Genomic DNA, 15,786 nt, shown 5'->3' on the forward strand with positions numbered 1-15,786 from the left:
CCTGACTTGACTGTCATAATTTTCTGCAGCGTGAATAAATGAGCAGCTGTCCCAACATAGCACAAGATAGCATCACGTAGGAAGAGAAGCTTGGATTAATGCTGGTTTAGTGAAGGTACTTATTGTGGGACTTCGTAAAATCCTTCTGCCAATAAAGCTGCCTTCAAGAGCACATCATCTCCCTGCTGAAGTTAAATCAGACATTTCATACTAAGCAGGCACAAATCTATGGTGGTTCAACTCTCAGCTACATTGGCAATTGATAAAGAAAAATAGGCTTTATCTTTTGTCCAAAGCGGCTTACTTTGGAGGCAAATGTTGTAATCCCAAAGAGGGGCAATTTGGTCTGTGAACTTCCAGATACATAATAGGGAGATGTTCATTTTCTCCTATGAAGTTCTTGTGTCTCATTTGTGATTCTCATCCTCTTGTCTTGAGCTGATAATGCCAAATGTTGATTTTTGTATTGCAAATGTGAATACTAGGGGTGAGCCCTGTCAAACATCTCCATTTGTGCCCTAATTCAAGATCTCAACCCCGTCTTCATTATCTGCACCTCCTAGTTACTATTCAAACTCTGGCCAGTTTCTGATCATCAGTCTACTGTGGTGAGTCCATGTAGAATAACTCAAAGCACTGACTGGCTGAAATGTAGATGGTAGTGTGGAACTAAATAACTGGGATGCTAACTCCAATTTGAGATGTTACTTGAGAGAAGCCAGGGATTGGATTGGCACAGACTCCATGATTTGGGGACTAGGTTCTCCTTGCAAATGCACTTCCCCAATGCAGTTAAACACTTGGAAGCACTGGAGACATGCACATACTGGTGTTGTGTGCCAACATGTGAACCTCTGTGAATTGAGCCAGACGACCTCATGCAGGGGTCTCAAACACCCAGCTTGCGTGCCAGCCCCTGGTGCGATTATGCAGTCTGGCCTGGGACTTGTAGCAGGCTGGGAAGTGGGGAGGGGACGTTCTGTTACCAGCCTCCAAGTCCTGCCCCTTCCCACCATTGCTCCACCCTCTCCCCCTCGATGGCATCCCATCCCCCAAGGACATGGCTTCGTGGGGGGGCTGGTGCAGTACAGCGGCAGCAGTCAGTGGCAGGAGCCTCAGTGGTATGGCGCGCAGCAGAGCGAGTGCACTCGCTCTATGTACTCTGCTTTCCCCGCAGCTCCTGTCTCTGTGGAGAGTGCGGGGGGGGGGGGGCAAAAGGAGGGGGGAATGCTGCTGCTGCACTGCATCAGGCCCCCCCGTGATCTCCGAAGTGCTGTTCTTAGGGAACGGGGTGTCATGGGGGCGGGGGGAGGATGAAGTGATGACGGGAAGGGACGTGGCTTGGGACCAGTAATGGACAGGCTCCCCTCCGCACTCCTGGAGTCTAGAGCCAGATTGTGCAATTGCTCTGGTTGGGATGGCCTATGGGCTGGGAGTTTGAGACCCCTTCCTTAATATAAAATCAACAGTCATGCCACAAAGCTACAACACCTAAATACTGATTTTTATTTTTTTTTCCAGTGTAAAAAAACAGACAACATAGACTGCTCTGAACAATTAGAAAGAGATTATTCTGGGGCATTGCAATTCAATGGTGTTTAACACTATTAACTGAAGTACAATTATACAGGAAAAATGTGTGTGCTGTTTAGATACTCTTAGGATAAATTGAGCAGAGATTCAATTTCCCACTAGAGGGAGTGCTATAAGTTGTCCTACATCTGGTCTACACTGAGGCTTATGTCAACGTATGTGAGAGTAAAAATCACCCCTCTGAGTGATGTAGCTTACTTCAGCCTAATGCAATGTCTACTCTGCGCTATATCAGCAGGAGTCATGGTCGTGCTGACTTACCTTCCAGCTATCGGGAGGCAGATTACGGCATTTGACAGAAGAGCACTTTGCCATCAACTTATCATGTCTTCGCCAGACCCACTGAATCAATGCCATTTCATTGATCACAGTAGTGTGGACTTTGCATACCAGCGTAGACAAACCGCTAGTGGTAAATAGGTAGAGGAAGCATAGATGCTGTTTCTTTCCATATAGTTATCGAAAATACTGTTCAAACAAGAGGTACAAATCAAGACTCTTCTGTGGACCATTACATGAGATTTTTCTCTTTTCTTGAGTGTTCTCAACTGTGGTATTGCGCAGTTGCATTAACTCAGGTATTTGCAGTAGTGCTGCTCCTGCAGCCATTAGGTGGCACTACTAATGTAAAAGCACAAATGTACAATGTATGTAGGCTTGGCAGAAATTGAGTTTAGTTTTTATAATGTTGACAGATTGACGTTTTAAGTGTTGACATTTTAAAAGTTCACATTTACACAAAATGATGGTGGGTGGTGAGACAATAATTATTTCAACAGAGTAAATATTGAGATTCAAGAAGCTAAAGCTCTGGAATCATTAAAACATGGTCAGCATCACATATAAAAAATACAAATTAAATATCCTTAAATCAACTTAAGTTCTCATGCAGCTTTTTTTCTTTCTTTGCCTGTCTATAAATTTATTATAATTTATGGAAATATTTTTCATCTGTTTGTATCTATTGTGAAATGGAAGTTTATGGACACTTACCAATAAAAATATAATCCTTCCAAACCTAAATATATAGAGCTTCTTACTCACTTTCCAGAATGCTACCAGTTTAAGGATCAAAGATTTTTTTTTCTCTCTATTGCCAAGGGCAGCGTTTGAGTTAAGTGTATTTGTAGTATATTATCAGTTGTGTATCTAATATCTCTTCAATCTGAGAATTTATACCCTCCATCAGAGAGAATACAAAGTACTACCTTGTGACTGCAGAGTTTAATGGACGTTTTTCAAATGAGCAGTATAAATTATTATTCCAGGTGAAAATAGGTGTATTCAAAAGTTCTCCAACTTATATTTCTATTCGGTCTCTGAAACAGATTCATTTAGCTGTCCAATATATCAATTTTTTTAAACAACCCACAAGCACTCTAGGTAAAAGAGTTTGTGTTCATTGCACACATGCTCCTTTGTTGCTAATATATATTCACCTCTCATTTGTAGAATACTCACTGAACCATAAATGACATGTGTACTTCATTAGCAGACATAAGGATTTCCGCTTTGATATCACTGATGAAAATACTTCAAAATGTTGTAAAAATCAAATCAGGCCTCAGTGACTTGATTTTTTGGGGAGTGGAGAGTAGAGCAGCAGCAAAGTATTTTTAAATTCTTCATAATTAATTGCTCAGGCCAACTCTGAATGCACAGTGAGATTGTTGAAAAGCCAATGACCTGATTAGACAACCGTCTGACCCTGGTACTTCTGAGCGGTTGTTGCTACTTGCAACATCTTTGCTATTAATTACCAACTTCTAGGAGGTGCTAGCGTATATTATATACAATACAGGTGCATTTTTTAAAAATATATAGCCCTATATTTGATAGGTACAGCTATCGTAATATTAGAAAAACTATGCACAAGCAACCTGTGAGCTTGGCAAATAGAGTAAAATTGTGTGCACTAGATCCAACTTGTGAATGACCCTGGATGTTTATTCTCTCTGACCTAGTTAGTTTGCAAGTGTTAAAACAATTATTTGTCTGGATCTGGCAGAGGATCTCAATCCAGCTACATGTCCTGCCATCCAGAGGTAGATCATATCAGAAGGTAAAAGGCCAACCCAATGCTCGTCGTGTATGAAAGGGTGTGTAGGTATTAAAATTTAGAGCAATTTCAACTTTAGGGGAGGCTTACTGTCGGCAGGAGACTGGTTAGTATAAATTCAGATCTGATGGCTCATATTTAGGTTTTGTTGCCTTAGGCACACACAGTGAGATCCTTAAAGTAGTCAAAGTGCCCATGTTTAGTATTTAAATATTGTTCTTATACTTGATTGCCATTTATCTTGAGGACCTTCCTTAACATTTAACTACTGGTGACCTACCTGCAGCCCATATGGGTTCTATTTGTGGCCCACAAAACATTTTGTTTACCATTGTCAGATTCCACTGGTTTCTGTCTACTTTTTTTTCCTACTGATATTACTAAAGTAACATGCACATTAAGCAAGGGCACGAGGTAAGATATGTGATGACTGCTTGTAACGTATGCTGTGAGAGCCGTGCACTCCCTCTGCATGCAACCAAAGCACTGCTACAGTTCGTTTGGCACACCCTGCAAGTTCTAGGTATGCAAGCACAGTTAGCAAAACTATCCTATCCTAGAACAAAAGACAGGACTATGCAGCACTTTAAAGACTAACAAGATGGTTTATTAGGTGATGAGCTTTTGTGGGCCAGGTCATCACCTAGAAACCATCTTGTTAGTCTTTAAAGTGCTACATAGTCCTGTTTTTATCCTAGCCTAGATGATTGTCTTGGTCACAAGAATCTTTTGGCTCACAGAGATGGAGGGCCACTTATGCATCCCACTCACTAGTCTAGGTTTCCCATAGCTGTATTAGACTGTCTAAAATTGTGCTCCTCTGGTTTCTAGTTTCATGCTGCTTCTATTTTTTATCCAATGAAAAATGCAATAATTTAACTGGATCTTTGGGAAACAATGCTCACCCTTACCACTAAGTGTCACTCTGAGCACAAGGTTGGAATGGAGTATGGTTTTAAAATAGAATATGGAAGAAGACTTACATGATCCTTCCAATAAGTCTTCATTTGCTTTTGAAAATAATGCTTTAAAAATAACAATTAACATGTAGTTCTGATGGGATTTAGAGACTATTTGGGCCATTCGGACATTTTTTTCATTGTCCCATTGTTTCTTTCTGCTGTCAAAATAACTTCTCACATATTACTAGTGTTTTCAAACAGAAAACTCAAGTAATATTCTTATACAAGGAATTTATATAACTTGGGGTACGTCTACACAGCAGTGTTATTTCGGAATAACTGATGATGTTCCGAAATAACATAGTCCACGTCTCCACTACAAGCTGTTATTTTGATATAATGTCGAAATAATGTAGAGCTGGAGGATTTCTTACTCTCACTTCCATAACCCTCATTTTACAAGAAGTAAGGGAAGTCTAGGGTAGAGTGCTCCACCGTGGACTTTCTGCTGTGTGGACAGCGCCAAAAGCCGAAATAAGCTATTTTTACTTAAGCTATGCAATTGATGTAGCTGAAGTTGCATAGCTTATTTCTGCTTTAGCCTGCTCTGTAGATGTGTTCTTAGAGAAGTCTTTGTGCTGTTACAAAAAGTAATGAATGAGCTGTAAGTTGAACTTGTGACCATATGATTGCTTTGCAGTGCATGCTTTTGCGATGACTGACGCTAGGTGGAGCATTTGTTTGAATTATTGCTTGCGAATGATGTGTAGTGTTCAGCAAATCCTTGCCTCGTGAGTTGGTTTCAGTTCATCTCTGGCATAGAAATTGCAAAAGTAGTTGAAACAGACAGACAAAACAATTTCAGAATTATTACTCATTTAAAAAAAAAAACTTGTGCAGAAACAAAAGGTCAGTGGCCTTGTAGAGCTGATGATTAATTTTCTGTCATCTCTAATGTTGATGGCTAAGTGGGCGTGAATCCCTCATGGATCAGATATACGGAGGGAATCAATTTTAACTGTTGGATTTGCATGGAATTTTCAAAAAATGAATTTGTCTAATTACTGTTACAGCTAAGTGGAGGGACTGTTGAATAGGTTTTCACTGATAGTCCTGGTATGAAATAGAACAAACAGGAAATGTAAAAGTGCAACAAGAACCTCCAGGCCTGACCCTCAGTAGTAGAAGGCAGGAATGCATTGTGCGTGGATAAGGGAAGGGATGTTACATTCTTCAAAGCTTTCATATGTTGGGTTCGTCTCTGTAACGAAACCTCAGTGCAAAATCTTGTAATAAAAGAAAGGAAGCGACACTGCAGTAACTGCCGTGTGCTACAAGTGATAAAAACAATCTCACGAAGACAGAAGATGAATTAAATGTGTTACGTCCCCCTTACAACCAAGGGAGTAGAAGGAAAGTGTTTAGATTTCTTCTCAGTCGGGGATTGGTGCAGTTTTGTGCTTGAATCAGTTCTGGGGTTAGTTTGATTGGGCCATGGGGTTAACGAGCTGCTCTTTCATGAGGTCAGTGGCTTGGAACTGAAAAAAGATCAGTTTGATCTGATCTAATCGTCAGGTTTGTGAACTGAGGATTTAAAATCCAAACATCTTGTGCAATACCCGCTGCTTAATACTATTGCCATTCAAAAACTGTCAGGCCCCCCAAAATCATGAGATTGCCTTGAAATGATGAAATTTTAAACAAACAACAGATGTGAGGTTTCTTCTTGTTTTGCTTTTGGGTTTTGAGCCTTTAAGATACAGACCTTTTTTGGGTATACATAGCAGGATAATCTTATTTTTCCTTAAGTGAACTGTGCAATTCCTATGTAATCATCTGACTCCAGGAGCTGGGCTTTTAAGAACACCAAATATCCCAAAGACTCTTGCTAAAACTGCAGGAGTTGGTAACACTGGCGAAGGATTTTGTCCAATTGTGTGGTAATTTTGTGAAGTGGCCACACTCTTTGTGAGCACCACCAAACTTGTTTTCAGTTCTACCGACAAAGTTACCGTTTGGGTAATTTTGCAAGCCCCATATGTTCACCCGCCTTTCCAGCTATTGCCTGTGAAAACAAATATTTTTTAAAGGCTTCCAGAATGGCTGCCTCCATTTTGTTGTTCATGTATAAAACATTGCTATCAAATTATTGCTTCACAGGCTCTTTTTACTTAATCTCCACTACTTTGTAAGGATTCTTACCCATTGCATGAGGAGCCTTCAAAATTATTGTTAGCAATTAATTAGATTGATGGGTTCCATGTGTGTAGAAAAATGTGAGGAACAAAGAACTTGCTTCTTTGGCAATATGTGTGTCTTCTCCTCTCTCCCCCCCCCCACCCCCACCCCCCGCATGCAATTCTTCTGGTTGAAGAAAATGTCCTTTTCCAGTTGGCATCGTTCTTCAGTTTGCATGTCTGCTTACAAACCTAGAACAAATTAAAGAAGGGTCAGTGCTGTCCTGGCCAATATTGCAGAACAGATTACTCTTGTTGACCAGGTAAGATAGTTAAAAGAAAAATGTATGGTGAATACTGGTCATGATTAAAAAATATCTTGAAATGGAGCCTGTTTGCATGAGATTTTTTCATGATTTTGTCTCATTTGTTTCCTTCATGCCTTTAAAACCAACTTCCTTAGCTGTCCTAATCTAGTTACAGTGAACTGGAACACATGGATCAACAGGGACCTTAAGTTAATTCTATCACTGGTTGATGGCAACTCCTCATTAATTTGCACATGGGCACAAGTCTGCTTGATGCTGGCAGCATTTAGACTAGTAACACAACTATGCATTGCAAGAGTCCTAGTAGATTAAACTGTGTGCCATGCTACCAATTTAATTGAGTAAATTTCTTATTCTGATTTTCTTAAGTCTTCTCTCCATGTGAAATCCTTAAGCAAGAAAGCAAAATACTATTTTGAGAACCAAAATGACTTTGAATTTCAGTGTCAGTGTCTATAAGATGCTAGTATAGCCAGCAGCAGTGACCTGGAGTTCTAGATAGTGAAGGAGGCTAGTAAATGCTTGGCATGATATTTTGCTCCTTCAAAGATTGACAAGCTGCACATTTTAAACTCTATGAAAAAAAGTTTTTGTTTTTATTTACTCAGTTCTGTTCTGCATTTTGCCTGCAATTCAAACTGCTTTGCTGGGAGACCCTACAATAATAAACTTAGTATATTGTGTTTTCACAGTCATTCACACATCTTGTTATTTCTCTATTCTGTTCCCATGTGCAGGCCTGAATTTTGTATGTTTCATGTCACTCTTTGCTCACAAGAACAGGGCAGAGAGAAGGCACAGCATAACCCTGTAAACCATGTTACAGCTGGAAAGGCTCAGAGTAGATTTTATCACAGCATCAGTTTGAATTAATATTGTAATGTGCTCTTCACTGATTATAAAAATATATCGGTGGTTAAAAGGGAGTGGGAGAATGCAGGCATCATGACAGATGGGTGTTGAGGGAGGACCAAACAGAGTATAAACCATCCCTTGCCTCGCATTCCAATTCTGCCTATGTGGGATCAAAAATCCGCTTGTAACTGCTAGTGTGTGTGTGTGTGGGGGGGGGGGATAAGTATTCTTGTAAAATGGCTATATTTTGTTTTAATATGTTAAAGCTGGTGTTACTCCTGGTATTAACACCATGGCTATGCTGCATGTTTAATGGCACCACATGCATCATCCCCTGATGACTCTTGTTCAGTCATATTTGGAGTTTGTTTATCATCTGGGATTTCCATTAACCATACTCTGTGGGGGGGGGGGGGGGGGGGACTTTACTGAGGTGGGAAGAGAAAAGTGCTAAATTAATGGCTCCCAAAGTAAAATGAGTGCAAAGATGGAAAAACAAAACTAGCACATCAAAGATATCCCAAACAATTCGATGTATGCTTGGAAACCTTAAGAAGCTCCAAGTTGAGAAAATTACTTTGTTCTTAATTCCTGCTTAACAGTTTGTGTTGCAGCTCAGATAATGTGACTCCCTAGGCATTCCTGGGCCCTACTGATATGCAGACAGACTGGGTTGATTACAGAAGAGCGTTTAAAAAAAAACAACCCACCCTTCCCAGAGTCAAATCTACACATGCTTACAGTCTGTACTTGTTAGATGACTATGGACTGGCAACTTGTCTGATTCCAAGTTTTTGTCGTTGGGGGTGAAAATGCTTTGGCTTTATTAGCCAACTATCTCTGTGCCAGTTTTCCTTTTTAGTCACATCTGAACTGAACAGTTTTCTGTGTGTTTAGCTGCCTGCCAGTCCTTAAGATAAAAGGTGCTGTAAGTTAGTCTTGCTTTCCTGAGAGGTATAATGACTTAGTAGATAAGTATGAGATGAGTCGCAGGCAGTGGCAAAGCTAGCAGGCTGTTTCCCATGAGAAACTAGCTCTTGTTTTTCTTATTTATCTTAAATCAAATATAGAATGACCCATTTTCCCCATTTAGTGTCAGGGTTGAGTCTTGTATCAAGTACTAAAAATTCCTTATCCAAGGAAGAAAACAAGTTTCTAGCCCACCAGAACGCATTCAGTGTAATCTTCCATCTCCTGTGGAAGTTGTATAATTTTTCCTTGACATGTACTTTTAGCTCTACTTGTAAAATGTTTTACATCTTCCTACATATAAATGTTAAAATCCAACCTAATTGTATTTGTCAGGCTACTGTTATTTCATCAATATGAATTATCTGTAAAGGGAGAGACGTAAGTTTATTCACTTGATACGCTATTTGATGCTCCATAATTTTGTTCGTAGAATAAATATCAAAATAATTAACATAGAAATTACCATAGATATTTCTTTGAATACTTAGTCGTTCACGTCCCCATACCTTGCATACTTTCTAATACAATGAATGTGCTGATATTTTTAAGAATGTGATTGAATTTTTTACACTGAAATACATATCCTTAATTTTATGATCCTCCCCCTCATTAGGGAGAAAGTAGTAAAAAAAATTTTTTTCTAATTGCTTCTATTTAAATATATATTGTGCTTATTTGGAAATCTGTGCTTTCTGGAGACTTTAAATGTTGTCTTTCAAAATAACTTAGTACCCTAGAAATTACGATGGGTATATACTAACTTTGGTGATTGATCAAAGCATTGAACTGAAAATGAATCTATGGCTAGAAATGTATCCATGAGTTTAAAATAAAGCCCCTTTTATTACAAATCAGGGCTCTTTAGATAACGATTCCCAAATTTCCCTAAATTACTTTTGCCCAAAACAGATTTGCATCCAGTCCTTACTGTTGTTGATCACACCTTGTCTCATTTGATTTATAAATTGCACAAATAATTCTAAGAAATCACATTCCAGCCTAGCCACAGGCTCCTGCTGGTCGTGGAGAGAAATGTTTCTCCCCCGAATCAGCAGAAGACCACTGACTCAGATGTTTTTGTCCTTGTCCATGCTTGCCCCTGCAATTAAAAAGGTGCAAAAAAAAAGTTGGGGGGAAGTGGAGAGAATTTGTTGATTAGGATATCATTTAAATTGACATTTTAATTATTCCTCTTGCCTCTACTAGTTTTGCTGTTGCTTATGTAATGTAATGGGGTACTGAAGGGATTTTTAAATGTATATCCATTTAAATATGGGCCTAAAATTAAACTCATGCAGCAGATATTTCTTAATAGGATACAGTATATCTACCTACCATAAAAATGAAGTGAAATCTGGAAAAGCCATTAGTATCTTTTAAAAAAAAGAAAATTTAGTAAGTGTACATGGGTACATGTGAGAAATAAAAGTAAAAAACTTTAAGGATTAATATTTAGACTCAAAGAACAAACAAACAAAAATCACCCAACCAAAAAAACAACCCACTTGAAAAAAATAGGCTGGTATTTTCAGAGGAGCTGTGCATTGTCATTGCATTGAAAGCCAATGGGAATTGGGTACCAACTCCTAGTTGTGTCTGTGAGAATCTCCCCACCTACAAAGCTTAACTAATCATTATTGCTAAATGTAAAATAAAATGTCCAGCTGCTTTTGTTGGAACATTTATTGTATGATCTTACTATAGCTCTGGTTATGCCAAACCTAGTCTTGTGAGATTCCAGGAGAAGTTATGGACTTGTGGACCAAGGCATTAGACATGTATAATAGAGGCTTGTTTTTGGAGAATAGATATTGTATGTGGGCTTTGCAGGTCTGAACTGGAATAAAAGCAGATGTCAAAAATATCACATGCAGCCTGCCAAACCATGGTATGTTGTCCAGTTGACTTTATTTAAAGCAGGAGAGCTCATTTGTGTTAAGTAAAAGGCACAAGATTGTTCTGCCTCCCTTACTCAACTAATTCTGAATTTGAGTACTTCACACTTGACCATTATTCTAAATGAATCTTGTACATTTTATTTATTATTCCAGTGAAAATGTGGTCTCTGTGGGTTCCATATTTTCAACTTTTTTCCATTATAGAATTGTTTGCATTTCAGTGGGGGAGTTGTGCTAAAGTGGTTTATTTGTCAGGTAGGTAGAGCTGTGTTCTGAAATGTTTTTCCATGGCTGCTTCGTGCTTTAGGATTTTTTTTCCATTTGCAGACTTCAGTTGTTGAAACTGTCAAAGCTGGGCAAATAAAATGATGTGTATTTGAGACCATTAAAAGATTCAAGATATGACAACACTTGTTAAAAGAACTGAGGGAGTGGCAAGTTCCTAAATAGTAAATGGGGGTCGTGTGGGTGGGTGGTTTGCTTTAACATTTATTCTTAGTAGTACACTATTATGTTTTCCTGTTGTGCCTAAGTTTAAAAAGTAGGCTTCCCCAGGCAGAGTCCTATCTTAAATTGTCCATCAGCATTCATTTCAAAATCTCAGCCATTGAGATCATGGTCATTTCACTTATGAAACTGTGGCAGAAGACTTGACTGTGCTAACACTTGTACTTTTTTTTCTTATACTGCTATAAGCTTGAAACTAACAGGTTCTGCACTTGCAGTCTTTCATCACAACTGGCTGCAGTTAAATTTATGCTGCAGTATGTTTTCTAAATTTTGTGGAACTGAAAATCATACTTCTTGATTCATACACCATAGCCTGGTAAACTTGGCAATGAACTTGCCCTTACCCTCAAAAGACCATGTGAAATGGCACTTCAGATTTAACACACACACTTGACTTTGGGGTTTTCCTCCATGCAAATTTCCAGCTGAGGAGAATGATGTTGAAGTTTTGAATAGCTGGTAACTACAGCTTGAGGCACAAGGCCTTAAAAGGTGTTTCAATGCATGAAGCTATTTGTGTATGGGAGGGGTGGGAATATCAAGATTCTTTGAAATACTAGGGCATATCAGGAAAGGGATGGTCTTGTGGTTAAGACACTGGTTTAGGACTTAGATCTGGGTTCATTTCCTAGTTCTGCTGTCTAACCCTGGACAAGTTGCTTAATCTTTTCTGGGGTCGGTTCTCCATATATTTAAAAAAAGGATACTTTCTTTGTCTTTTCCTTTGTCTGTCTTGTCTGTTTAGATTGTAAACTCTTTGGGGCAGGGACTGTCTCTTAACTGTAGATACTTACGAGGTCTACCCAAAGAGACTTTTAATCAGTATTGCAATATAGATCATTAGTAATTTTTTTACCCGTCTGCAGTCTCTTTGCCCTACAAAATCAAAATAATTACTTGGTATTTAATAAGTCTGAATGTGCTCTCCCATAAACTTTCTTTTGTGTGATTCTCCATCCCTAGAGGTTTTTAAGTCTCGGCTTGTCAAAGCGCTGGCTGGGATGATTAAGTTGTGATTGGTCCTGCCTTGGGCAGGAGGCTGGACTCGATGACCTCCTGAGGTCTCTTCCAGCCCCATGATTCTATGATTCATTTGATGTAATTGCTCCTAATTTACCATGAGATCAGAACTATGACTTTATTTAAATATAATTAAGAAATTGTTCAAGATAGTGTCTGTTGAGCATAAGGTCAATAACAAGGACAGGTAGAAATAAAAAGGACTGGCTTGACAGGGAAGTGGGAATTTTCTTATTTGTTACAGCAGCCTGTAAGTTACCATGTGAAAATTAGAACAGACCAGATATTTTTGACATTACTAAATGTTGTAATTCCATTAGGTTCAGAGAAACTGCTAAGAGTGAACACAATAAAAAATCCACCTCCCAAAATCTAGAAAAACTCAGTAAGTTGCTCATTCTCATAGATTGCTCATTTTCACTTTAAGGCTAGAGTGATCTTCTACTCTGACTTCTTTGCCTAATATAGTTCATAAAATTTTATCTAGTAATTTTTGCAGCAAGCCCATAAACTCTCCCAAATCGCCTCTGGTACCTGTATTAAAAATGCCATATAACGGGAAATAGACCTGTCTAAGCACTAAGAATTGTGCATCGGGGGCTTTCTCTTGTTCCCATTATCGGTACATTCTCAGATTTATTTTCTGTATAATAAATGGTAATTTTGATTTGATTTTTTTCTACTGTGATTCCCTGATGCTCTAATAGACTCTGACTCACTTAAGGAAAAACCACAAAGGAAGATATTAGCAGAATGTCTCCCAAAATGATAACCAAAACCAACTGTGTAATTAATAGCAGACTGAAGACTGAACAATATGTGCTATGTATGTAAACAATTGATTATGAATTTATTCTGCTGAGGCTAAGATGAAGCTATCTTTATTAAAATAAGATTTTTTGGAAACTTTCAAAACAGTTTATACAATTTGAGCATGTTGCTGAGAAACAGATGGTAGGTGATTTTTTTTTAGCTGATTCATTGTTTTAAAACTCCTGATACCCAGCATAAGAATAAGTCTGAACTATTTGCACAGACTGATAATAATTTTACTACAGTACTTTATAGACATACCATGGCAGTTGGTTCCATTGTTTAACTGCACTTAAGTTCTTGTACTCATTTGAAGTCAGATGTACCTGAGATTTGGCTTCAGTAAAACACCTTTGTCACCTTTAATTTAACGCAGAGTTGTCTAGAAGTCTAATAAAACTTAATTCTATTAATGATGATACTTAGCACTTGTACAAGAGTTGAGCTTTAAAGCATTTTAAAAACAATCTTCTGAGCATCTCAGTTGACCCATTCTATTTTACAACACATTAGGAAACTAAAGTAAAAGAACTGTGACTCGCACACGAGATTACTGGCATACTAATTGATGTCTAAGGCAGTGGTGGGCAACCTGCGGCCCGAGGGATTCTCTGTGCAGTAAGGATGTAAGAGTGTAGTCAATTAACCAATAAGCAAAAGCTTATAGGTTAGTGCTATAGACTACATGCATTCCCCCCCACCCTTACCAGTAAATTTTTTAGCAGGCTGGCCAGCAGCTTAGCTCAGTCCTGGCTCGTGCCAGGTCCGGGACCTTCCCCTGCTGTGGCTCTGCATTTAAAGTGTAATAGGAGCCGGGCAGGCAGGCAGCCTCGCTCAGTTCTGTCTTGCCCCAGGAACGGGAGCTCAGGTTCCCACCCCAGACAGGGGCTTCTGCCACCCTGCTCTGCTGCTTTTGTATGAGAGGCAGCAGCGCGGGGTGACAGGCATCTGGTCTGCGAGGGGAGCTGGTTTTAAAATTGGCTCCCCTCGCAGACTAGCTCCTGTCTGGCACCCCACACTGCTGCCTCTGATACAGAGGAAGCAGTATGGAGTAACAGGGAGCTCCTCGGGAGTGGGTCCCACCCTGGGGACTGCAGAATAGTCAAGTAATGGATAAGAATTCATGAGGTTAATTGACTGTTCAATTCACTGATATTTAACATCCCTAATGTGTAGCTTGCGAGATGTTTTGGTTACCATTACATATGTACAGAGTTGCCCGATTCCACTGGTTTCTGCCCATGTCATGTTTTCCCCCATCCGTATTACTAAAGTACCACACTTGTGAAGCAAAGACACACAAAGTGGGGTTCATGCTTATTGCATGCAGCATTGACTGTGAAAGCTATGTGTTCCCCTTGCATCCTCTCAAAGCGCTGCTGTGGTTCTGTTGGCACACCCAGGAAATTCTAAGTATGCACGTGCAATTAGCAAAACTACTCTGTCCTGGGGACCGTCTTGGCTGTAACACTCTTGCAGCCCATTGAAATGGAGGAGGGCCACTTATGCAGCCCACTTGCTAACCTAGGTTGCTCATGGCTGGTCTAAAGAAAAGAGTGTAGAGAAGAGGAAGAACACTTCAAAACATTGTCAGGCCCAGCTAGGCTCTAAACCTAGGTTTTGTAAAACCTGGTTTTTTTTGTAAAACTGAAATCAGTAGAAACATTTCAAATATGTTTAAAAGATCCAATACAAAGAATTGCTCTATTTTTGGTTAGGGCATAAGGATTTCTTTGCAGTATTTGCATCTCAATCACAGGCAGCTCTGTGCCTGAGGAACTACTCAGCTTTACTAATTGCTCATGGGGAATTGAATGAGAAAAATTGGCTAAAAGTATACTTGTGGGAGGGAGTTAAGTTCTTCCAGTGTTAACTCTACAGAGTTTGCCATTGGCGGCCAAGAGGAGCCGCAGGAACCAGCAGGATCAGGTCACACTGTTTCCCACGACTCTGCTTGTCTGCCAGTCATAAACCACAGCCAATGGGAAATGTGAGGCTCCGTGTCTGCGGAGCCAGTAAGTAAATAAACCCAAGTGGCCCAATAGCAGCTGTCTCAGAGTGGGTCACTTTGAGAAACATTGCTGTACAGTGTTACATGTTTCCTTGCCTGCGTTATTAGTATTTTAATTTTGTAGTCCCTTAAAACTGAAACAGGAGCTCTAACGGAGATCTTATGTTTGGAGTTGGATGTTTATTCACTTGTATGAATCTGAAAGCTATGACCATTGTGTCCAACATTATGTACCATATGTAAAGTCAAGTGTGGCAGTCCACTTTCCGTATGCATTTTCCGTATGATAGGTTTCCTATTAACAATATTATTTAGAGTAGCTATTGTATAATGCTCACAAAATGTATTGAAAATGTCTTGTTTGATGTATTTTCCAGGGTCCACACATAGCATCAGTTACACTTGCTGCTTATGAATGTAACTCGGTTAATTTTCCTGAACCACCATACCCTGATCAGATTATCTGCCCTGATGAGGAGGGGATTGAAGGATCCATCTCTTTATGGACCATAATCTCAAAAGTCAGGCTAGAGGCCTGCATGTGGGTAAGGTTTAATTTATACAATTTTACCTAAAATAAATAAGGTGGTGCTGGCTTTTGCTGACAGAAGCGATGTATAATTATTCACACCGTAAGCATGATTTGC

The 15,786-nt window shown here is 39.4% G+C and overlaps 1 protein-coding gene across 3 annotated transcripts in view; it reads left to right on the forward strand.

Moving 5' to 3' along the window:
* Positions 1 to 15,786, forward strand: part of VMP1 (vacuole membrane protein 1) — a 98,537-nt gene that overhangs the window by 27,024 nt on the left and 55,727 nt on the right. For all 3 annotated transcript variants that reach the window (XM_075904703.1, XM_075904706.1, XM_075904705.1), the window contains one exon: positions 15,517 to 15,684. In XM_075904703.1, coding sequence (XP_075760818.1) covers positions 15,517 to 15,684 — 168 coding nt within the window. The remainder of the gene's footprint in view (positions 1 to 15,516; positions 15,685 to 15,786) is intronic.

This window comes from Pelodiscus sinensis, chromosome 21 (assembly GCF_049634645.1).
Source record: "Pelodiscus sinensis isolate JC-2024 chromosome 21, ASM4963464v1, whole genome shotgun sequence".
Lineage (NCBI taxonomy): Eukaryota > Metazoa > Chordata > Testudines > Trionychidae > Pelodiscus > Pelodiscus sinensis.